Here is a 24223-nt window from a genome sequence, read left to right on the forward strand (position 1 = left end):
TGATATTTTCTCCATTCCCTATGCTGGTCCTCGGAACCAGTCACTAAGTCCCACCCATACTCAACGGGCTGATCTTCTTTAAGTTTCATCCTGGCTTCTACGCTGAGACTAGGACTGCAGGAGGCCAAGGGCACAGCAGTATGCCAGGTAGGGCTGCTGCAGTGCGGGAGCTTGGTCACAGCAGAGGTGACAGGAAGGGCCTGACTTTCACCCCATATTTCCTGGCAGCAAGTCCCGAGTCAGTTCTGCAGGGATGTGAGGATAAATGTGAACACAACAGCGGACTATCCTGAAATTTATTCATTCTTGCCCTCTGGGATGGGACTTGGGGTTTCATTTCCTTCTCTTTCCATGTCACCCGAGGTCGTCAAAGAGAGGAAGTTTGATTTACTCTTGGAATTAGAGAGTTTCTGTAAAGTGGCAGGGGTATAGAAGTTCTAAAGGCTAAATAAATAAAGCCTGCTACTTTTGCACTTTTATTTATTATTTATGGTTCAACAGTTATTAATCAACAATCTACCATCTATTTTAGATGTAAATAAATAATCATTAGTAGAGAGTATAGCATAATACCTGGCCTTCAATAAATACCTGTTGGATTAATCAGAAGAATTTAGGCAGTATGTCATTGACATAGAAATGGCCACGCCTGTCCAGAGACCCCAGCAGGACCCGAAAGCTCTCTCCCACCCTATCATGGCCATCTCTTGGAAGGTCCCTTCTTCCTTCTCTTTCTCCCTCAAATGGCTGCCTTCCAGGCCTCTCCCTTCCTCCTGCCTTCACCAATACCAGGTCAGCTTGTCCTGGGATTAGTTTGTTATGCCGCAGGAAGTGAAAAGTCCTAGGGAGACTAAATCTCTAAACAGTTTCACTCACTTATTTCTTCTGAAACGAAAATGAATTTTACTTATCATGCTTCTGTGCTTTGAGGATCCAACAACCTCCCTTTAGTATCTCTAGGAGAGACAGAAGAATAATCTTTCCATCCCACTTTGATGTAGAAATCCCTGTAGTTAGGTATAAACTGTGTTTGTGTTAGTGATGAGAAGCTGAAACTGCATTCTGTTCCATAACTCTTCCACCTGGAATGTGCTCTTGTCCTTGTCTTCCTGTTTATCCCTTAAGATAAGGTCAAGAGTTTCCTTGGAAAAGCCTTCCCTGAACCCTCTTCCACTTCACTCTAGAGTAAGAACTCGGTGGGCTATTTTGGGAATCCTTTCCACCTTCTAAAGGAAGAAAATGTGTTTCAAGACTTAAACTATTTCTAAATATATTTACATGCTTTAGAGCACAACTATCTGTACACTAAGAACTGCTTATATCTTGAAAAATATTCAAAAACGATTAAACATTAAAGAAATTAAGATAAAATTAAGGATCATGATGTCTGTCCTAAAAGCAGAACCTGAAACAAGAACTTGGCTCCAGGTAGTTTGTCTGCGTTGTGAGTCCAGTAAGCCAGAATGAGGAAGCAGGGAGAATAAGAGAGGGAAGGGGGACAGCTTATATGTGGGTGTCCTAAGGTTGCTGCTGTGGGCAGTTGCTGCATTGCCTCTGCTGAGACCTCCTGAGAAGCGTCTCCAATGGCCACTGGAATGGCCTACTTGCAAGGACAGGACCCTGGACCATTAGGCCACAGGCTCCGTTCCTCACCGAGGTGGCCCAGGGGCATTAGCTCCCCTCTGTTTTGGCCGTTTGCTTGCGCCCAAATGGTTTCCAGCAGCACAGGAGAAAGCCATGGGGAAGCAAGTGGGACAGCTCTGGCAACGCTTGATGAGGTGCTGTGAGTGCCAGGTGGGTCTGAGGTCACGGGGAATAGGCCCCTGCGGCTGCAGAATAAATCAGAAGCAGTGGGCGGACTGGATACAGGGCACGAGAGCCGTCTGCTCTAGTCTATATGATGAACAAGACAAAAGTGGCAGGCACGCTTATGGCTTGCGATTCTGGCCTGGAGCCCCCCACCCCCACCCCCACTCCCCAACAATGCCAGAACAGTGGGACCAGTTCTGGGTGCTGGGTACCTTTCACTTGTTTGTACAATGCCTCAAATTTGATTGCCTAACCACTCTGCAAGATGTTCCAGGCATTATATTCTTTTCCCAACTCTCCTTTTTTTTTTTTTGGTTGGTTGGATTTTGAGATGTTGGGACTTAGGATGATTCTGTGACTTGTCCAAGTCACAACTGTCTTTAGGGAGCACCTGGGACTTGAACACGGGGTGTCCCTGCTCTTCTGTTACCTAATCTTGTCTACCCTATCACCTTACCTCCCTGGCATTTGGTCAAGTCAACATAAAAACAGCTTACCCCATGGCCATTGATATTGCATAGGCAAAGTCCCCATAGCACATTTTCATCTGGTCCATTAGATGGCCCAGGTTCTTGTTGCTGCCCCCTGCTTCACCCCCCACCCTCCATTATCCCGGGGGGGGGGGATGCTTATAGAGGTATAGAGCATATGATGGTGCCTTTAATTTCTTTTCCTATTGCATCCTCCAAATACACTCTGCTGCTTAAAATGATTTTTTTTTTTAAAGAATCAGAGCATCTTTCCTAAAGGCTTTTTATTTATATTAATAACTTCTCACTGGTTTAAAGTGATAGCTGGTAGGTCTCCTACCATATTTCTGAGAAGAGACCTTTTTATTAAATGTTCGCAGGCCCTTGGTCAAATGAATGCAATGATGTCACAAGAGGAAGAGGATTTATAAGGGATGTGGGCCCAAACACTTGATTTAGCAGTAAAAAAGGAGCAGTATTTTCTAGGTTATAGCCCTGGTGGAAATTGGTTTATTTGTCTCATTTTTCTTGTCTGAGACTGCAGGATGCAGCACACCCTGGAGATGGCAGGGATAAATCTGTCCCAAAGAGCACAGCAACCCCAAGCAGGCATTCTGCCTGGAAGCTGAGAGCAGCAAAGACTGGAACCTTGTACTGAAGCCTCCTGTTTCCTCACTGTATTGTGCGTGTGTGTGTGTGTGTGTGTGTAAATGAGGGGGCTCTGAAAGATTCTTGGAAAAAGGATGAGACAGCTTGGCCTTTCAATATGATTTCTTTTTCATCAATGACCTTGTGCAAGTCACAGAATTTCCTGGGCCTCCTTTGCCTCATATCAAAAATAATGGGGTTTAATGTGAATGCATATTCCCCATGGACTTGAAAATGCTGTAGTTCTAATTTTTTTTTTTTTTTTTGTATGAGTAGGCACTGGGACTCGAAACTGGGTTGCCAGCAAGGCAGGCAAGAACTCTGCCTGCTGAGCCACTGCGGCCCGCCCTATATTTCTAATTCAATATTCAGTTTGAAAGAAAATCTGGAAAAATAAATTAAGCCAATCTAAATGTTGAATGTAAATACTCTATTTTAAACCAAACCTCTTGGTCATTAAAGTTTCTGGAAGACTTAAATGGTTTCAATTCCTCTATTTTTTTTTAATATCTGTCATTAATTCAACTTGTGTTCTCAGGTTATGATCTAAGCTGTACATAAAACACAATATTTATTTCATTCATTTGCTTAGGTTCTGAGATAATAAGATTTTAGGAACATGTCTGGTCAAAGGAATATTTGATTTCTGCCTGCTTAAATTTAGTCATGTCATCTGCCAGCCTTGCAACCTTTGAACAGCCTTCCTAGGTTTGGGTGAAATCTCCTACTGGGGGAGTCCTGCTCTCCCAAGGTGGAAACCCCCATTCTCTTTCCTAACAGTGGGGCGGCAGCAGGCCTGGATTTCGGCCTAGATAATCTGACGTGCAAACGTAAGACTGAGCTAGAAGCAAGTAGTGTGAACCCACAAGCATCACCAGAACCCCTTTCCTGGCAGGGGCCTTGGCCTGGTGTCGGCACGTGGACAGCAGGGACAGTGCCCAGCAGGGGCAGCAGGGGGGTCTCCCAGGGACTGGTTTGGTGGTTAGTCCCTCGGATCAGCGTGACTCCGACCTTCCCGCAGGTTCTGAGCTCTAGGATAAATTGAATAAACCGTTTGCATAGAGTGGGTTCAGATGCTGGCAGACAAGGACTCTGTCTGATAATTTACTTCCCAAATAATTTCTTATGCATCCAGGAATCTAAGTTTTTACTTTTCAAGACAAAAATTAATTGTCGGGTTGTCTGTTTTGAACTCAGATTTTTTTTTTAGTCCATAAAATAATAAAATGCTTTAGTAACAGTAACACACACATCTTATGCACAGAGCTGAAAACGGTATAGTGATGGGTCAGACATAAACCCTGCCTCTGAAAGCTCACCTCTGTTTTCAAGCTGAGCATCTCTTCTTGGATGACTCAGTAATGATAATAATACTTAGCACTAATGAACACTTACCTTGCTCCAGGCACATGAATTAACATCTTAAATCCTCCCTCTAGCCCTAGGAGCAGATACTCTATTATTCCTACAGATGAGAAAACTAAGGAGCTTCCTCGAGTTAAGTCCCTTGTTCAAAGTCACCTAGCTAGGAAGTAATAGAGCTGAGATTCAAACCCAGGCAGCCTGGCCCCAGAACCCACGTCCTCAGTCCATGCACGCTGCTCCCATGTGGCGGTACACTCGCGTCACTGTGAGAATACTGATTTAGCAGTCACCACCTATATTCTTCATACTTGAAACTGCTGCCCTCTCATGATAAAATTCAGAACCAGAAGCCTCAGTTGAATCAAGAAAGAGTAAAAATGCCTCTCTTTTCTTAAAAAAAAATAAAACTGAGCTCCAAAGTGGTTCATAACCTTTCCCTGTTTCCTTTGTCCCTGCTGAGGACTAGAAATTTCAAAGGAAATTATTTAAATACGAGGCCTTCCTGCTCTTGCTCTTTCCTCCTTGTGATTTATTCTTAACACAAAAACCAAAGTGATCCTGCCCCTTCCCTGTCCAAAACCCTCCAGTGTCCTCTCATATCACCAAATAAAAAGCCCAAATCCAGTTGCAATTCATCACAAAGGGCGAATTTCCTTTAAAGTATATGTAGTCTATATGATTTCCTTTATATAAATCAATCAAGAAATAGACCAATTAACCCAATAGAAAATTTAGAAAAATTTGTGAGCATATCCCAAGAAAGGAAATATAAATGGCTCTTAAAGGCATGAAAAAGATACTTAATCTCATTTATACTAATGCTCATATATTTTCCCATCCTTAAGATTAATAAAGGTTTTTTTGTTCTTAAAAAAAAAAAAAGCCAAAATCCTTGCTAAGACTTAGAAGACCTTACATCATCTGACCCCCCTATTTCACCTTCTGGTACTCTCTTCTCTCACTCCTCCCCCAGCCTCTCTGGCTTCTTTGCTGTTCCTTGAAAGTACCAGGTTTTGCATTTTTCTGGATTTCTCTTCCCCAAGACATCCCGGCAGCTACTGTGTTTATATTCTCTGGATCTTATCTTCTCTGGATCTTTGCTTGAAATAGCCTTTTTAGTAAGGGCTTCTTGGCTTGTTCTCTAAAATTTCAACCCCCATCCCCACCCCCACTAATATAGGCTTTTAAGAACCCCCAGTTTGCCCAGGACTGAGGGTTTTCCCAGAATGTGGGACTCCCAGGGCTGAAACCAGACTAGTCCTGGGCAAAACAGGACAGGTGGCCACCTTATGTAGTCCCAGCACCTAGAAAACTGCTGGCTCATAATAGCCTTAATAAATGTTTGAATGAATGAATGAGCAAATAGAAGGTAAGCAGAGAGAAACTTGTTGCTCCTAAATCAGAACATATAAGTATATCTGTCCATTACAGCAACCCGTAAGGCTTCTTCAGCATGGAAAAAGGCCCAACTTCCATGAATGAGGGATGAATATTTCCTAATCTTCTAATCAGAAAAATATGATTTACCAATTTTCTTTTTCCTTCAAGTGGTTTGAAATAGCATGCCTCTCAACTGTGGTCTAGTTGGCTTAATGTTTTCAAACTAATTTTTACATTTTAAATGGCAGTGATGTATTTTTCAATGTGCACTTTTTACCCCATTGCTAATCTTTTTAAGTCCCAGCTCTCTCCTCTATCCTACTGCTTCCTCCATCTACTCCAGTGTGGACCCTCCTGGAGTAATTCCCCAAGCAATTCTATTTGCATGGCCTGCCATTCTACTTCCTAAAATCCCTTATTTCCACCACCCCTTCACTAGTCTCTCTGCCTTGAGCTTCTACAAACCAGTATAATCTGATGCTGGTTCTGCCATACATCATGAACTTGTGCCTCAAAATATTTTGGCCGTAGAATTCAGCAAGTTCATATAAGACAGCAGATTATTCATCTTTGCATTGCTGGGCTTTGGTATGGTTTATACATTTATTTACTTACTCAGTCACCCATTCATTCATTCAGCACATCTTTTTTGAGTTCTAAAATGTACCAGGTGCTAGGAATACAACTAAGATATTTTCTCTGTTGTCTAAAATAAGAGATGGTCAAGTAAACAGGAATGACAAGGAGGTATAAAAAACAATATTGTGTTTACTTATGAGAAATATAAGCTACTGTGGAAGCATATAGCAGAGACAACGACTACCACAAGGCAAGCACTACATAAATGCTAATTGAATAATGAATGGCTGAGTGAAAGATTGATCGGATGAATGAATGAATGAGTAAAAGCAATTGGTATGAGAACACAGAACCCTAAAGATAAGTAGTCACCCCCAAATTAAAATATTCTTTTGCAATTAATATTTTGAAGGGGTTGGCTCTTCTGTAACCAAAATATAGTTTATCTTTCCGCTCTCCCTTCTCTATCAAAGGTAATATGGAGGTTATGATGGAATGTGGCTGCCTTAGGGCCAGACATGCCACATCAGCATGTCCTGTCTCCTTTTCTCAAGACCTTTAATACAATAACCTGTTGTTAGGCAAAATTACACCCTTCTGAAGCTCTTTTCAGCATTTTTATTACTGATTAGACAAAGTATGTGCTGGTCTTCAAGGCATCTGTCTGTTCAGCACTATTCTGCTGGTTGCTTAACTTTGCTTACAATTTTGCGTAAGTTTATCAAATCATGGCTGTGATCCTAGCAAAGCAGGGATTGTTTTTCCATCTGGCCTTTGCTCCTAGTTTCAGTGCAGCTTTTCCATTCCTTGCAAGTGATTTCCAGGCCAGCTGTTTGCTGGCCTACATTGCTGGTTCTTCACACAGCAGGGGTTATCGGAGGGCATCTTCTCTCCTGGATGACTCTCTAGCACAGTAAACATCTGCTGTGCAACTGGAAAGCGCTAGTTCAAACCAGTTTGTCTTGGCTTCACGTCTCATTCTTCCTTTTTACAGACTTCTTTAACCGCTCCCTACCAGATCAGAATCTGGGGGGAACATAACTCTAAAAAAAATAAAACCATTTTCTATATGCTAAAAATAGTCATTTAATATTTTAGTTTGCAGTTTTTTAAATGTGCATTTCCTTTATATCGGAAATCAAAAGGCTTGACTGGTTCCCATCAGGCATTTTTGGCTGGTATTCATTATTGGTAATAGAGTGTTTCTTGTTCTGCATCATGCCAGGAAACTCATGTTGTCTGGTTCTTCCCTTTGCAATCAGAAATCTTGACATAAATGTTTAACTAATCCATTTCATTGAAAAAGTGATGCTTATCCATATTAACAAATTTAACACTAAAAAATATGGTATCAGAAAAAAAAGTCTTCCTCCCACATGGTATTTTCAATCCCCCCAGTCTCCTTCCCCAAAAAAGGAAACAAAATATTCCTTTTGGAAATATTCTACATCCACACAGTATGAGCATATTTTCATTTAAACTGTGTCAGGGAGATCCTGAAATTAAGACAGAAAAATTAAAATGTCCAAGTTACCCAGCTAGTATATGGCAATGCAGGTATTGCAAGCCTGTGCCTCTCCATTAGAGGAAATGAGGAAATGCAGCATAGGGAAGCCATGAGAGCTGGCTTCAGATTTATGAAGAGCCGCCAGATGAAAGAAACTATAAATTTGTTTTATGGGTGCTCAGAGTCTAATATTTGGATAAGCAAGTGGAAGTTTTTGATAAGTAGATTTCTGATTAACATCTGAGGCTAACTTTCCAAGAATCAGATTTATTTTCCAAAAGAATAAGTAATCTTATGAGGTAGTGAGTTGTTACTGGAAAAGCCAGACACACACACACACACACACACAAAAGTTGGCTGCTCCTGGCTGCAGATGCTGGCAAAGATCTTCAGGATTTATATTAATCCCCCAAAGTTCCCTGCAAGCTTGAGATGTTGGTAAATGATTTTACTCTCTAATTTCCAGCAGAGTAGGGTTATATATTATGTTAAAGTGGCAACATTTAGTGAATTCCAGGTTATTACAGAAACAAGCATGCCAGTGTTGTTTCTAGAGTAAAAAAATACCTTACACTTGGCAACTGAAAAATTGGGGTAGAATTTGATGAAAGGAACAGTTGTGCGCATGATAGGGCAATATGCATTCTAAAGTTAGACCACATGGGTTCAAATCCCAAGTCTGCCATTTATGAATTGATAAGTTACCTAACCTTGTCGGGCTTCAGTTTTCTCATTTGTGAAAGACTGTGTTAAAAACACTGTTCATCTACTTTTTAATCCCTAAGGATTGAACAGGTTGATACATATAGCGAGAGTGCTTAGAGAAAAGCCTGGGACATAATACACAATAGATATTTGTTGTTATTATGCCAAAGAATGCCCATGAATTGTTAAATATTCAAACACAATAAAAGGTAAATTATTTGGAATTTTATTAACTGTCAAAAATTGATACGTTATTGTGCAAATTTTAAAAGAAACAGGAGCATAGCAACACCAGCATAAGTCCAGAAAATATTAGACCAAGATTGATTTGAACTATCTCAAACTGCTAAAGGGTTTCTCAAATGGCTTATTTATTTTCAGGTATTTTGAACAGTAAATAATAAGTATGTCTTTGAGCATTTATTATTATATCCAGAGCAATGCTACTTCTTTAAGGAAAAATAATAAGAAGAATACCACATGATACTTGTCCTTAAATACCTTCTAATTTAGCTAATGGTGATTATACAGATACATTAAAAAAATTCTAGCACTTACACCTTAAAATAAAAATCATCTTTCAAAGTCATCACTTTGGAAGTTTATATATATTTCAATAATCCTTCCATTGTTCAAGACATTTTTCTGCATCTTTTCTTTCGAGATTGACTTTGGAGCCATTACAGAAATCCTTTGAGTAAGCAGACTCATTGCTTTAGTTTCCAGTCCCACTCTAAACTAGCTTGATTAGCACCCAGTTTAATTACCTGCCTTACTCACCAGGTTCAGTGTTCAGTGATTAGTGGTTGTTTTAAAATGTCAAATTCACTCTAAAAGAAAAGTTTGGCTGTTCTTGATGATATTCAAAAGAATGTACTGCAGAATTACTGGGCAGTAAATAACTGGAGGACAAGGGACCTGCCTCACTCGTTTCTGTACTTCCCACATGGACCAGTATGATTCCTAAAAGAGCTATGTTGAGTTGAATTTAAAGGATTACAGTACATTAGTTGTTCAGCAGGTGAAGATATCAGGGTAGTCTGAGGACAAAGGCGAGGAAACGTCCTAGATGAAGCTTGAATGGGGTTTCTTTCTGCTCTATTGTATCAGCGTTTTCTTCCACCTTCCTTAGACATCTGGCTTTGACAATGAAGGGCAGAAAGGTCTGCCTGAAGGTGGTAAAAGATTCTCCCAATACTCCTTTCTAGTCCTGTGTTTAAAATAACAACAACAATAAGAATGCCTATTGTATAAGTCTAACTTACATATTTGTCAGATACACTTCAGTTTGCTGAATGAGCAGGCTAAACAGGAACTTTAGTTCCAACATTTAGACAGAAAAACTATGTTCATATACATTTTTCCAGTGGTCTCTCTCTCTCATTTCTTTCCTCAATGACAATCACTAGACATTGTGTAGTCTTTCAGAAAAAGACCTGTTTGAATGTTACATGTTTTTGTGAATTACATTCATTGTGAACTTTCTAGAAGGGTCCTTTTAGCTCTATTCAATATTTAACATAAGAAAAGGCTTATGAAGGCAGAATATTTTTTTGTAGCTAGAGTTTTTAACATAATGAAATGAAGTAACAATGAAACATAGTAACATAATAAAATGAAGTAACAAAGTTACTTTCTCAAAAAGTAATTGATGTCACTTTCTCAAAAAGTAACTAGCAATAGAATACAAAGTACTTTGTCAGTATTGTTTCTTGTTTTTAGACAAAGACAGAAGGGTACAAAAGTTCCTGGGCACAAATCTTTGTGTTAAATATATTTTTAGGACTTCCGGAGAAGATGGCGGCTTAGTAAGACGTGCGGATCTTAGTTTCTCCTCCAGGACAGCTACTAGGGGAGTAGAAACGATACAGAAAAGCTCCCAAAGCCACGACAGAGATAAAAAAGACAGCGTACCCCATCCTGGAACGGCTGGCTGGCTGAGAGAACCCGCTCTGGTGAGATCGCTGAGGGGCGCAGGCTTCACCGGGTGGGGCGGCAAGCGGCCGGAGTCACTCCCTTCCCCCTTCCCGGGCTGGCTGGGAGAATTGGACAGGCGGTCCCCTCAAACCGCGGCGGCTGGCGCCCACACCATGCGCAGCCCCCCGGACCAACTGAGAGAATTGGATCGGAAACCCCCAGGCCGTGGAGAATGGCGACGGGGGGGCCCCTTCCAAACTCGTGACTCCCCAGGAACGTGCACTCTCCCGGGCGGGCCGCTGCAGCTGGCGCCCTCCCGCCAAGCTTGACGCCCCGGGCCAACTAGGAAATTCGGATGGGCGCTTTCCCGGGCTGCGGCGGCCAGCGACCCTCCCCGCTTTGGACCCCGGGCCGGCTGGCACTCTTCCAAGCCGCTTCGGCTAGCGAACCTCCCGGACGGCGAGAGTTTTCCAAAGTTAAAGGACCCACAGCACCTTTTACTGGTGGGACCCGCAGACAAACGTGTGCCACGAGTGCCATCTACTGGGCAGGATAAGAAAAACAGAACCCAGAGATTTCACAGAAAAATCTTACAACCTTGTTGGGTCCGACACCCAGGGAAATCTGACTAAATGCCCAGACGCCAGCAGCAGAAGATAACTGTACACGCTCAGAAGATTGAGAATATGGCCCAGTCAAAGGAACAAACCAATAGTTCAAATGAGATACAAGAGCTGAGACAACTAATGCTGAATATACGAACAGAAATGGAAAACCTCTTCAAAAATGAAATCGATAAATTGAGGGAGGACATGAAGAGGACATGGGCTGAACATAAAGAAGAAATAGAAAAACTGAAAAAACAAATCACAGAACTTATGGAAGTGAAGGATAAAGTAGAAAAGATGGAAAAAACAATGGATACCTACAATGATAGATTTAAAGAGACAGAAGATAGAATTAGTGATTTGGAGGATGGACATCTGAATTCCAAAAAGAAACAGAAAATATGAGGAAAAGAATGGAAAAATTTGAACAGGGTATCAGGGAACTCAAGGACAATATGAAGCACACAAATATACGTGTTGTGGGTGTCCCAGAAGGAGAAGAGAAGGGAAAAGGAGGAGAAAAACTAATGGAAGAAATTATCACTGAAAATTTCCAAACTCTTATGAAAGACCTAAAATTACAGATCCAAGAAGTGCAGTGCACCCCAAAGAGATTAGACCCAAATAGGCATTCTCCAAGACACTTACTAGTTAGAATGTCAGAGGTCAAAGAGAAAGAGAGGATCTTGAAAGCAGCAAGAGAAAAACAAGCCATCACATACAAGGGAAACCCAATAAGATTATGTGTAGATTTCTCAGCAGAAACCATGGAAGCTAGAAGACAGTGGGATGATATATTTAAATTACTAAAAGAGAAAAACTGCCAACCAAGACTCCTATATCTAGCAAAATTATCCTTCAAAAATGAGGGAGAAATTAAAACATTCTCAGACAAAAAGTCACTGAGAGAATTTGTGACCAAGAGACCAGCTCTGCAAGAAATACTAAAGGGAGCACTAGAGTCAGATACAAAAAGACAGAAGAGAGAGGTATGGAGAAGAGTGTAGAAAGAAGGAAAATCAGATATGATATATATAATACAAAAGGCAAAATGTTAGAGGAAAATATTATCCAAACAATAATAATACTAAATGTCAATGGACTGAATTCCCCAATCAAAAGACATAGATTGGCAGAATGGATTAAAAAACAGGATCCTTCTATATGCTGTCTATAGGAAACACATCTTACACCCAAAGATAAACATAGGTTGAAAGTGAAAGGTTGGGAAAAGATATTTCATGCAAATAACAACCAGAAAAGAGCAGGAGTGGCTACACTAATATCCAACAAATTAGACTTCAAATGTAAAGCAGTTAAAAGAGACAAAGAAGGACACTATATACTAATAAAAGGAACAATTAAACAAGAAGACATAACAATCATAAATATCTACGCACCGAACCAGAATGCCCCAAAATACGTGAGGAATACACTGCAAACACTGAAAAGGGAAATAGACTCATATACCATAATAGTTGGAGACTTCAATTCACCACTCTCATCAATGGACAGAACATCTAGACAGAGGATCAATAAAGAAATAGAGAATCTGAATATTACTATAAAGGAACTAGACTTAACAGACATTTATAGGACATTACATCCCACAACAGCAGGATACACCTTTTTCTCAAGTGCTCATGGATCATTCTCAAAGATAGACCATATGCTGGGTCACAAAGCAAGTCTTAACAAATTTAAAAAGATTGAAATCATACACAACACTTTCTCAGATCATAAAGGAATGAAGTTGGAAATCAATAATAGGCGGAGTGCCAGAAAATTCACAAATACATGGAGGCTCAACAACACACTCCTAAACAACGAGTGGGTCAAAGAAGAAATTGCTAGAGAAATTAGCAAATACCTCGAGGCGAATGAAAATGAAAACACAACATATCAAAACTTATGGGACGCAGCAAAGGCAGTGCTAAGAGGAAAATTTATTGCCCTAAATGCCTATATCAGAAAAGAAGAAAAGGCAAAAATGCAGGAATTAACTGTCCACTTGGAAGAACTGGAGAAAGAACAGCAAACTAATCCCAAAGCAAGCAAAAGGAAAGAAATAACAAAGATTAGAGCAGAAATAAATGAAATTGAAAACATGAAAACAATAGAGAAAATCAATAAGGCCAGAAGTTGGTTCTATGAGAAAATCAATAAGATTGATGGGCCCTTAGCAAGATTGACAAAAAGAAGAAGAGAGAGGATGCAAATAAATAAGATCAGAAATGGAAGAGGAGACATAACTACTGACCTCACAGAAATAAAGTAGGTAATAACAGGATACTATGAACAACTTTACGCTAATAAATACAACAATTTAGAGGAAATGGACGGGTTCCTGGAAAGACATGAACAACCAACTTTGACTCAAGAAGACATAGATGACCTCAACAAACCAATCACAAGTAAAGAAATTGAATCAGTCATTCAAAAACTTCCTAAAAAGAAAAGTCCAGGACCAGATGGCTTCACATCTGAATTCTATCAAACATTCCAGAAAGAATTAGTACCAACTCTCCTCAAACTCTTCAAAAAAATTGAAGCGGAGGGAAAACTACCTCATTCATTCTATGAAGCCAACATCACCCTCATACCAAAACCAGGCAAAGATATTACAAAAAAAGAAAACTACAGGCCAATCTCTCTAATGAATATAGATGCAAAAATCCTCAATAAAATTCTAGCAAATCGTATCCAACAACACATTAAAAGAATTATACATCATGACCAAGTAGGATTCATCCCAGGTATGCAAGGATGGTTCAACATAAGAAAATCAATTAATGTAATACACCATATCAACAAATCAAAGCAGAAAAATCACATGATCATCTCAATTGATGCAGAGAAGGCATTTGACAAGATTCAACATCCTTTCCTGTTGAAAACACTTCAAAGGATAGGAATACAAGGGAACTTCCTTAAAATGATAGAGGGAATATATGAAAAACCCACAGCTAATATCATCCTCAATGGGGAAAAATTGAAAACTTTCCCCGTAAGATCAGGAACAAGACAAGGATGTCCACTATCACCACTATTATTCAACATTGTGTTGGAGGTTCTAGCCAGAGCAATTAGACAAGAAAAAGAAATACAAGGCATCAAAATTGGAAAGGAAGAAGTAAAACTATCACTGTTTGCAGATGATATGATACTATACGTCGAAAACCCAGAAAAATCCACAACAAAACTACTAGAGCTAATAAATGAGTACAGCAAAGTAGCAGGTTACAAGATCAACATTCAAAAATCTGTAGCATTTCTATACACTAGCAATGAACAAGCGGAGGGGGAAATCAAGAAACGAATCCCATTTACAATTGCAACTAAAAGAATAAAATACCTAGGAATAAATTTAACTAAAGAGACAAAAAACCTATATAAAGATAACTACAAAAAACTGCTAAAAGAAATCAGAGAAGACCTAAATAGATGGAAGGGCATACCATGTTCATGGATTGGAAGACTAAATATAGTTAAGATGTCAATCCTACCTAAATTGATTTACAGATTCAATGCAATACCAATCAAAATTCCAACAACTTATTTTTCAGAAATAGAAAAACCAATAAGCAAATTTATCTGGAAGGGCAGGGTGCCCCGAATTGCTAAAAACATCTTGAGGAAAAAAAACGAAGCTGGAGGTCTTGCACTGCCTGACTTTAAGGCATATTATGAAGCCACAGTGCTCAAAACAGCATGGTATTGGCATAAAGATAGATATATCGACCAATGGAATCGAATAGAGTGCTCAGATATAGACCCTCTCATCTATGGACATTTGATCTTTGATAAGGCAGTCAAGCCAACTCACCTGGGACAGAACAGTCTCTTCAACAAATGGTGCCTAGAGAACTGGATATCCATATGCAAAAGAATGAAAGAAGACCCATATCTCACACCCTACACAAAAGTTAACTCAAAATGGATCAAAGATCTAAACATTAGGTCTAAGACCATAAAACAGTTAGAGGAAAATGTAGGGAGATATCTTATGAATCTTACAATTGGAGGCAGTTTTATGGACCTTAAACCTAAAGCAAGAGCACTGAAGAAGGAAATAAATAAATGGGAACTCCTCAAAATTAAACACTCTTGTGCATCAAAGAACTTCATCCAAAAAGTAGAAAGACAGCCTACACAATGGGAATCAATATTTGGAAACGACATATCAGATAAAGGTCTAGTATCCAGAATTTATAATGAGATTGCTCAACTCAACAACAAAAAGACAGCCAACCCAATTACAAAATGTGAAAAAGACTTGAACAGACAACTCTCAGAAGAGGAAATACAAATGGCCAAAAGGCACATGAAGAGATGCTCAATGTCCCTGGCCATTAGAGAAATGCAAATCAAAACCACAATGAGATATCATCTCACACCAACCAGAATGGTCATTATCAACAAAACAGAAAATGACAAGTGCTGGAGAGGATGCGGTGAAAGAGGCACACTTATCCACTTTTGGTGGGAATGTCAAATGGTGCAACCACTGTGGAAGGCAGTTTGGCGGTTCCTCAAAAAGCTAAATATAGAATTGCCATACGACCCAGCAATACCATTGCTGGGAATATACTCAAAGGACTTAAGGGCAAAAACTCAAACGGACATTTGCACACCAATGTTTATAGCAGCGTTATTTACAATTGCAAAGAGATGGAAACAGCCAAAATGTCCATCAACAGACGAGTGGCTAAACAAACTGTGGTATATACATACGATGGAATATTATGCAGCTTTAAGGCACGATAAACTTATGAAGCATGTAATAACATGGATGGACCTAGAGAACATTATGCTGAGTGAGTCTAGCCAAAAACTAAAAGAAAAATACTGTATGGTTCCAAAGATGTGAATCGACACTCGAGAATAAACTTGGAATATGTCATTGGTAACAGAGTTCAGCAGGAGTTAGAAACAGGGTAAGATAATGGGTAATTGGAGCTGATGGGATACAGACTGTGCAATAGGACTAGATACAAAAACTCAAAAATGGACAGCACAATAATACCTAATTGTAAAGTAATCATGTTAAAACACTGAATGAAGCTGCATCCGAGCTATAGGTTTTTGTTTTGTTTTGTTCTTACTATTATTACTTTTATTTTTTTTCTCTATATTAACATTCTATATCTTTTTCAGTTATATTGCTAGTTCTTCTAAACTGATGCAAATGCACTAAGAAACGATGATCATGCATCTATGTGATGATGTTAAGAATTACTGATTGCATATGTAGAATGGTATGATTTCTAAAAAAAAAAAAAAGAAAAATGGACAGCACAATACTACCTAATTGTAATGTAATTATGTTAAAACACTGAATGAAGCTGCATCTGAGCTATAGTTGTTTTTTTCTTATATATTTTTGTATTTTTTATTTTTATTTTTATTTTTTCTCTATATTATCATTTTATTTCTTTTTCTGTTGTCTTGCTATTTCTTTTTCTAAACCGATGCATATGTACTAAGAAATGATGATCATACATCTATGTGACGATATTAAGAATTACTGATTGCATATGTAGAATGGAATGATTTCTAAATGTTGTGTTAGTTAATTTTTTTAATTAATAAAAAATACAATTAAAAAATATATATATATTTTTATAGTTTTTTTTTACTCTTTACTTACTAAGCAAGGAATAAATCAATATTTATGAATGATGAAAATGTCAGAAACCTGGGATTTATGCAGGTTTCTGTGTAATCATAAATTTCTGTGAACATCAATAGGTTTGGGAGTTAAGACTGCAAGGAGTGTCTGGCTTTAGCTACAGAATCATATTTTATCTTTAAGGATTAATGCATTTTAAGGATCCCTAGGAGATGATACTTAAAGAAGCAATTTTTCACTCATTTAAACAATTTTAATCATAAAAAGGATGCTTCCATCCCCTTTTATTTATATTTATTCTTAGTACTTTTTTCCTAAGTACTGTACCCACAAAAACCATTTTCTCTGATAAATAGCAATATTTCCCGGAAGAAAGGTTTAGCTAAATGATTTCTTCCTACTTTTACAATCCAAATAAATTTGCATTACAAAAGTTGTTTCAGTTAAAAAATGAAGAATGTCTCAAATCCCATTGACTTCTAAAAGACAGAAAGGGAATAGAATTGTATTGACAAAGAAAGGGAGAGAGATCGATATGGTCCAGGAAAGACAGAGAAGACCACAGCGGGGGTGAAAGGTGGTCTTCTCAGCTACCATTTGACCTTGATGCTTGGAACATTCTTTCAAGTGCCTCAAATGCAGTAAAACAGGATTATTTCTCTTTCCCCATAGCTCCACTCACACAACTTGGTTCTGCAGTGAATAATGTTTAGAAAATCATTAATGCAAAAGAAGGTTACACTGGAAGTTTTATTGGAAGCCTGAAGATAGGATAAACACTAAGAAAATCAAAGCGAGTTGCAAGACAGTCCACTCGGCACCACTTCCGAAGTCGGTGGTCAAGAACGACTCACCTTTCACTGCACTAGAAAGACTAGAACACGAGAGACCAAAGCAGCTGCTATTTGGCTTGTGAGAGCACAGGGTGCTGTTAGATTGGTATCAGGCCATTCTCTCAGAGGTTGACTGTTCAAAGGAAGAGTGAGATCTGTTGGCAAGTTTTGAGCCTCACAGGAGAGAGCAAGCGAGCCTGGAGGTATTTAAAATCTGGTCCAAGAGAATCACCCAGAAGGACAATGGAGTCCTCAAAAATGGGACCTATCAGACATAACCTACTAAAAAGTCAGGGTTGTAGGGGAGGGGAGAGCAGCAGTCAGAGAAAACTGCCACATCTATGACATGAGTTCAAAGAAAAGTCCCCAGCAGAAATCTCTAAAGAACCATGAAAATGCTCCAGAATATCTGCCAGGTCCAGGGAATACAGAATCCTTCTCTGAGGCTACCAGTCCAGTGGCAGCTGTCTTATTCCCCTTTTCCAGTCTCTTTTCCTCTCTTTTCTCACCTTGATTCAGATGAGATCAGAAACCACTGTCAGCAAGATAGGGAGGGAGTTTGTGCGCATGAGTCAGGGAGAGAGAGAAGGACCACACTGCCCTTTCCTGGCTTGTTGTCAGCGGAAGGCTTCGGCTGGAGAGCTGAGGCATTTTAAGTTTGAAACATTTCTGAATTTTGATTTTACATGGAACTGGACACTTTTAATCGCTGAGTTGAGTCTCTGTTTGTAAAGTAAAGTGATCACAGAATTCTCTTGACCTAAGAGTATCCAGAAAAGTCCTGGGACCTGTTAGTATTTTCAAACAGGGGCAAAGCAAGGAATTCACCCACTAAGCAGATTTAAAGAGATAGAGGGGAAAAAAAATAAGGTTAAGCTCTGATTATATTTCATGAGTCTGCTTATTTAATATGATAGCTATACTAATATTGTAATTATTATTGACTGGCTTCACATTTCTAGAATGAACCAACAGAAAAAGCATGGAAAACTTAGTTAGAATTACAGAACAGAACAGAAGGCAAATGGTTTGCTTCTGGAGATAGGACTGGTATTAGGAGGGGGGGCAACTTTTAATTTTTATTATATATACATTTATTCTACTTAAATTTTTATTATCTGTGCATGCATAACTTTTATAACAACAAATAAAGTGAAAGTAAAGGAAAATAGTAGTGATGTCAACTTAAAGATTCTTACCTTGCTCTATCCAGGGTTTGGTGTGCATATTGAGACCACTTCCCCAACTACTGTGGTTTTCTGAAGCTGGTGGCAGAAACCCCCTTTCTTCGGCCAGCTCCTCTGCAATTGCCCTGATGTGGTAGGGCTCAAATCCACAGCATCTGCCAACATACCTGACTCCCAGGTTGTAGGCCTCTCTGGAATATTTTTGAATACCCCATCTGGTTGCAACTCTGGGCTCCAGTCCTGTAATATGACAGTTATGGCATTTCTGTTTCCTCCCCCATCTTAAAATATCAGATGCCCTGATGGACATCTTTTTCCCAATGACTATAAAACTGTAGACTCTATATTAAGCTTCTTCAGGTAGCTAGCTTGCTGTTGGCCAATGTTGAATGTTTTTGTCTCCTGTGGCCTTGTATGGTAAGCCTGCATGATAGTTTTTATAGCTAGGTCAACTTTGTCACAACAAGAAACCACAGTGACATCACCCTAAGCACCTGAGCTTACCAAAGGGATATTCTGGGAGCTCCACAAAGCCCCCTTTGCCACAGAGAGGCATGTGGAACCCCAGGGACTGCACCATCAGGTGTACTTTCAACCCTGCTGCCCGAAGACCCTCCTTCATGAGCTTCACGGTTTTCAAGCTGATCATGGATCCAATTCGGCAGTTTATGTCAATGATCGAAGCCCCTGAGCAAAGAAGTAAAGCATTTAAAAATTTTATTTGTTTATAGCTGGAAGATTCCTTAGCGATGAGCTGCTCTCTCTCCAAACCCAACCCCCATCACATGTGACAGAGAAGCAATTTGATTAGCTGATCCTTTTATTTTGCAGGAACTGCTCTCACAGTAGTAAACAAGCTTTGCTAAATTTCATAAACAGTAACTGAGCTGCTTATCACATCATGGGGCTGAATTACCTGCTTCCAACAGCTTCAGGGCACACTGTCCTGGTGCCAGACCCCACAGCTTTCCCCCGGGACCCCCGCACTGGGTGGCCGCCACTGGCTTACCCAACTCCTGTAATACTTTCACAGCCCAGACAGCCCCTTCAGCATGCTCAAAATGCTAAGAGGAATTCTGGTTGCCCTCTTGGTCCAAATTAAAGCAGATTTTGAAATACTGAATGTAAATGTTGCAAAATTTTTGTTTTAAAGTTTTTTAAAGAATTTGTGCTATTCTCCACATATGATTATTCCCAGGCTGTTTAGCCAGGCTTGAGGCAGCACTGAGCCTTAGCAAGGCTTTCAATAGGTTTAAGAAAGGGTTGTGGCTAATAGCGGTTCTAAGACTGCCTTTGCTCAGGGTCAAGACTTAAGTTTGAGGGCTTGACACCAGGCAGTAGCAGCTGTGATGGCAAATGCAGTAAGAGGACTTTTTGGAAGTGGAGGGAAAAGAACATTCAGGTTCTTCATATCCAATCAGTGCTCAATTCCTACTGATTAGTTCTTTAAAATATCACTCATACATTATGGCATGAGGGAAAGTAGAGGGGTGGATTGTAGCAGGCTTGGGTGGAGGAGGATAAGGAAACTACTCGGAAGTCAAGGAGTACGGGTGGAGCCTAGATGAGCCTGATCAGCCACCTATCTCCTAGGCTTTGCTCTCTCGTGGCCTCCAGCCCCCCTCCCCACCCCTAGCCCAGCTCCTTTTAGACCTGCCCCTCCCTAGGGAGAGGATGCTTCCTAGACCAGCATTCCCCTCCTCTCAACCCACACTATAAGAATCTTTGGAGACGTCATATGCTATAAACCCCTAGATCTTAGAAAGCCAAAGGTCTCTCCTGAGTCTGTCCTTGGGCTTCACAGAGAACCTGGAGTCCAAGAGAGAAGATGTTGACGTTGACTGCAGTACATTCAAGTAAACTTCTGACCATCCACAAGGAGGAAATGAGGGCATAAACCACTCCAATACCCTAATGAAAGATGCAGACCATACAGTTGATATGTGTCAAAAGTGGTTTATTTCCTTTCCCTCTAGTACTAGGCTTACCTCTGCAATCAAGAAATCCACATTTCTCCTGGCAAAAACTTCCATCTGTAGTTGAAAAAGTCTTTTAATTCTAGCTTCATCCTTGTGATGTCTGTACACTGATGTCTGGCGGATGCCCCTGCTACCAAAGCATCGCCTTTTCCAACCATTTCTCTGGCGAGACTGCAGGCAGCAGCAGTCATGTCTTCCCACTGAGATTAGAAAGCGAGAATATTCAGACCGTGAACCTGGTATTGTAAAGATAAAATACAATAGGCAACTACGGAGGCAATGAGCAAGTAAGATAAATAAAAGTTGTTGGTTTAAACTGAAATACGATGAGAAGACCAGCAGAGTTGGGTGCCACCCTTTTGCTACCAGTAACCCATTGCTGTTATCATACTTACCAAACTGGATTGAGTTTTAAATTTTCCCATTGGTTTTAATTAGAGAAGTTGTAGGTTAACAGAGAAATCATACGGCAAATACAGATTGCATAATTAGTATTTAAAAAACCCCGTTAGTTTTTTAAACTTTTTTTTTTTTTTTTTTTTGCTATTATGTATGGTGGGAGTCACATTTCATTGTTTTTCCATGTGAGTATCCTCTTACTGCAGCACCATTTATTGAATTTTTGTTTGGTTTTGGTTTTTGGTTTGTTTGAGAAGTGCATGGGCCAGGAATCGAACCTAGGGTCTCCCACACGGCAGGTGAGAATTCAATCACTGAACTACCCTTGCACCCCCTTAAAACTTTTTAATTGTATAATATAGCATATATTCAAAATAAAGAAAGAAAAAAGTAACCATTTTCAAAGCATTCTTTGACAAGTAGTTATAGGACAGATCCCAGAGTTTGTCATGGGCTACCATTCCATCCTCTCAGATTTTTCCTTCCAGCTGCTCTAGATCACTGGAGGCTAGAAGAAATATGTATCTTTTATCATCACAATTGATATTTTTGTGTTAAAAATGACATATATACAAAAAGCAACAAATTTCAAAGCACATCACAACACTTCATTGTAGAACATATTTCAAAATTTGATATGGGTTTAAGCTCCACAATTTTAGATTTTTATTTCTAGCTGCTCTAAGGTGCTGGAGTTTAAAAGAAATATCGATATAATGATCAGGCAATCATACTCATTTGTTAAACCTTATCTTCTCTGTATAACTCTATCATCATCTTTGATCTTTTTCTCACTCTTTAGGAGTATTTGGGCCATGCCCATTCTAAATTTTTCATGTTGGAAGGGGCTGTCAATAATATGGGATAGGGGGATGGAACTAGTTGATGTTTTGGAGAGGCTGGCCCCTCTAGACTTCAGGACCTATCTGGTCCAGGGACCCATTTGGAGGTCCAGGGACCCATCTGGAAAGTTACCTCAGTGCATGGAACTTTTGTAGAATCTTATATATCATCCTGATCTTATATACCTCCTCCACCCAAGCCTGCTACAATCCACCCCTCTACTTTCCCTCATGCCATAAGATATGAGTGATATTTTAAAGAACAAATCAGTAGGAATAGGTCATTGATTGGATATGATTAGGATTGGCAGAAATGCTTTTGGTTGGGGTTGGCAAGTTATGGTAGGTAGCTATGTCTAACTGAAGCTTGCATAAGAGTGACCTCCAGAGTAACCTCACGACTCTTTTCGAACTCTCTCAGTAACTGATACCTTATTTGTTACACTTCTTTTTCCCCTTTTGGACAGGATGGCATTGTTGATCCTACGGTGCCAAGGCTAGGCTCATCCCTGGGAGTCATCTCCCACGTTTCCAGAAACTTTCTGGAGGGAGACTTTCACCTCTGGATGTCATATCCCACATAGTGGGGAGGGCATTGATTTTCCTTGCAAAGTTGGGCTTAGAAAGAGGCCACATCTGAGCCACAAAAGAGGTCCTCCAGAAGTAACTCTTAGGCACACCTATATAGGTAGGCTAAGCTTCTCCACTGAGTACATAAGCTTCACAAGTGCAAGCCTCAAGATCAAGGACTTGGCCTATTGATTTGCGTATCCCTAATGTTTGACACAGAATCAGGGGTTTCCCTGGTGTTAAAGTTTAATAGTTCCATATTTTTTCTTCCATCTCTCAAGGCCCCCACCCCATCATTAACACCTTGCATTAGTATGGTACATTTATTACAACTGATGAAACAATATTATTATAATTATACTGTTATCTATAGTCCATGGTTCACATTAGGGGTCCCTGTTTGTGTTGTACAATCCTATAGTTGGTTGTTTTCTCTTTTTAAAATATTTATTCTAATAACATACGCAACCTGAAATGTTCCCTTTAAACTACATTCAAATATGTGATTCAGTGCTGTTATTTACACTCACAATGTTGTGCCAACATCACCAACATCTATTGCCAAAGCTTTTCTATCACCCCAAGCAGAAACTCTGTGCAATGTAAGCCTTAACTTTCCATTACCTGTCCCCACCCTGGCCCCTGATACAGTGTACTCTGGTTTCTAACTCTATGAATTTGCTTATTCTAATTATTTTACAACAGTGAGATCATATAATCTGTCCTTTTGTGTCTGGCTTATTGCACTCATCATGTTCAGTTTAAGGTTCATCCATATCGTCACACACAACAGAACGAATACACAGCCAAATAATATTCCACTGTATGAATATACTGCAATTTTGTTCATCCGTTCAACAGTTGATGGAAACTTGGCTTGCTTCCAGCCATGCTGGCATTTAACAACTGTTGATTTGTTTGCTTCCCCCTTAATTGTGAGCGTCTTCAGAATAGGGTTTACGCTGTTGTTTCATCTTTGTATCCCAAACACCTAGCATAATGAAAGGAGTATAACAAGTACACAGGAATCGTTGGTTGTTTGGATGAATAAATGAGCATTAACATTTTCAAGTACTAATTCTTTATATTTGCAGAATATTTCACAATACTTCTACATCCTTCATCTTATCCATTCCTCTCAACAGCTCTATGAGTTTGAGCATTACTCTTATCTCCATTTTGCAGAGAGAAAACCAATGGCCAAAGCAGTTGAGCATCTTTTATAAAATCTTCCAGCCAGTCCTTGGCAAACTCAGATATCAAACCCACTTTCATTCCTAAGCCAGTTTTGTGTCAACCCAGGACCACCCTGTCTCCAGATGGACAATACAGAAAAGGAGACTGTGAAATTAGAAGGCAAAAAGACCATCTATAAAGTGTTCTTTCTTCAGGACAGAAGGCTAGCCATGCCTTTCCAATAGCCTATTCTTCCCCAGTCTTTCTCTTTCCTCTCCACTACCTGTAGGAGCAAAAAACCAACCAAACAGAAATCTCATTTATTTGGTACATATAAGTTTAAGCAATAACAATTAAGGAACAGATATTTTACATGAATTTCATAATTAATTTTAGTAAGAGATCATGCAATTCCACAGCTTCCTATCAAGAGGTTATTCTTATTATAGATGAACCCCCACCCCCCACCCCCATCGCAGTTTGCCTACTTGCTTTCCATATCGTCCTCACTGGCAGAAAAGGTGAAAGTCTGCATGACATTTGATCCGGCTCTCAAGAATTCCATGTAAAGCTGACAAACTATAAAAAGTTGTTGTTTTTTCAACTGGAATTTAAAA

The 24223-nt window shown here is 39.6% G+C and overlaps 1 protein-coding gene across 1 annotated transcript; it reads right to left on the reverse strand.

Annotated features, from left to right (window-relative positions):
* Positions 1 to 8692: 8692 nt before the first annotated feature.
* LOC143665663 (S-methylmethionine--homocysteine S-methyltransferase BHMT2-like) lies at positions 8693 to 24177 on the reverse strand. Its single transcript, XM_077139342.1, is given in 8 exon segments — positions 8693 to 9683; positions 18662 to 18880; positions 19145 to 19327; positions 19557 to 19704; positions 20629 to 20738; positions 20741 to 20819; position 23739; positions 24095 to 24177. Coding segments are annotated over 8 exon segments (909 nt in total). The 5' UTR covers positions 24172 to 24177; the 3' UTR covers positions 8693 to 9591.
* Between the last annotated feature and the right edge of the window lie 46 nt (positions 24178 to 24223).

This window comes from Tamandua tetradactyla, chromosome 21 (genome assembly GCF_023851605.1).
Source record: "Tamandua tetradactyla isolate mTamTet1 chromosome 21, mTamTet1.pri, whole genome shotgun sequence".
Taxonomy (NCBI): domain Eukaryota; kingdom Metazoa; phylum Chordata; class Mammalia; order Pilosa; family Myrmecophagidae; genus Tamandua; species Tamandua tetradactyla.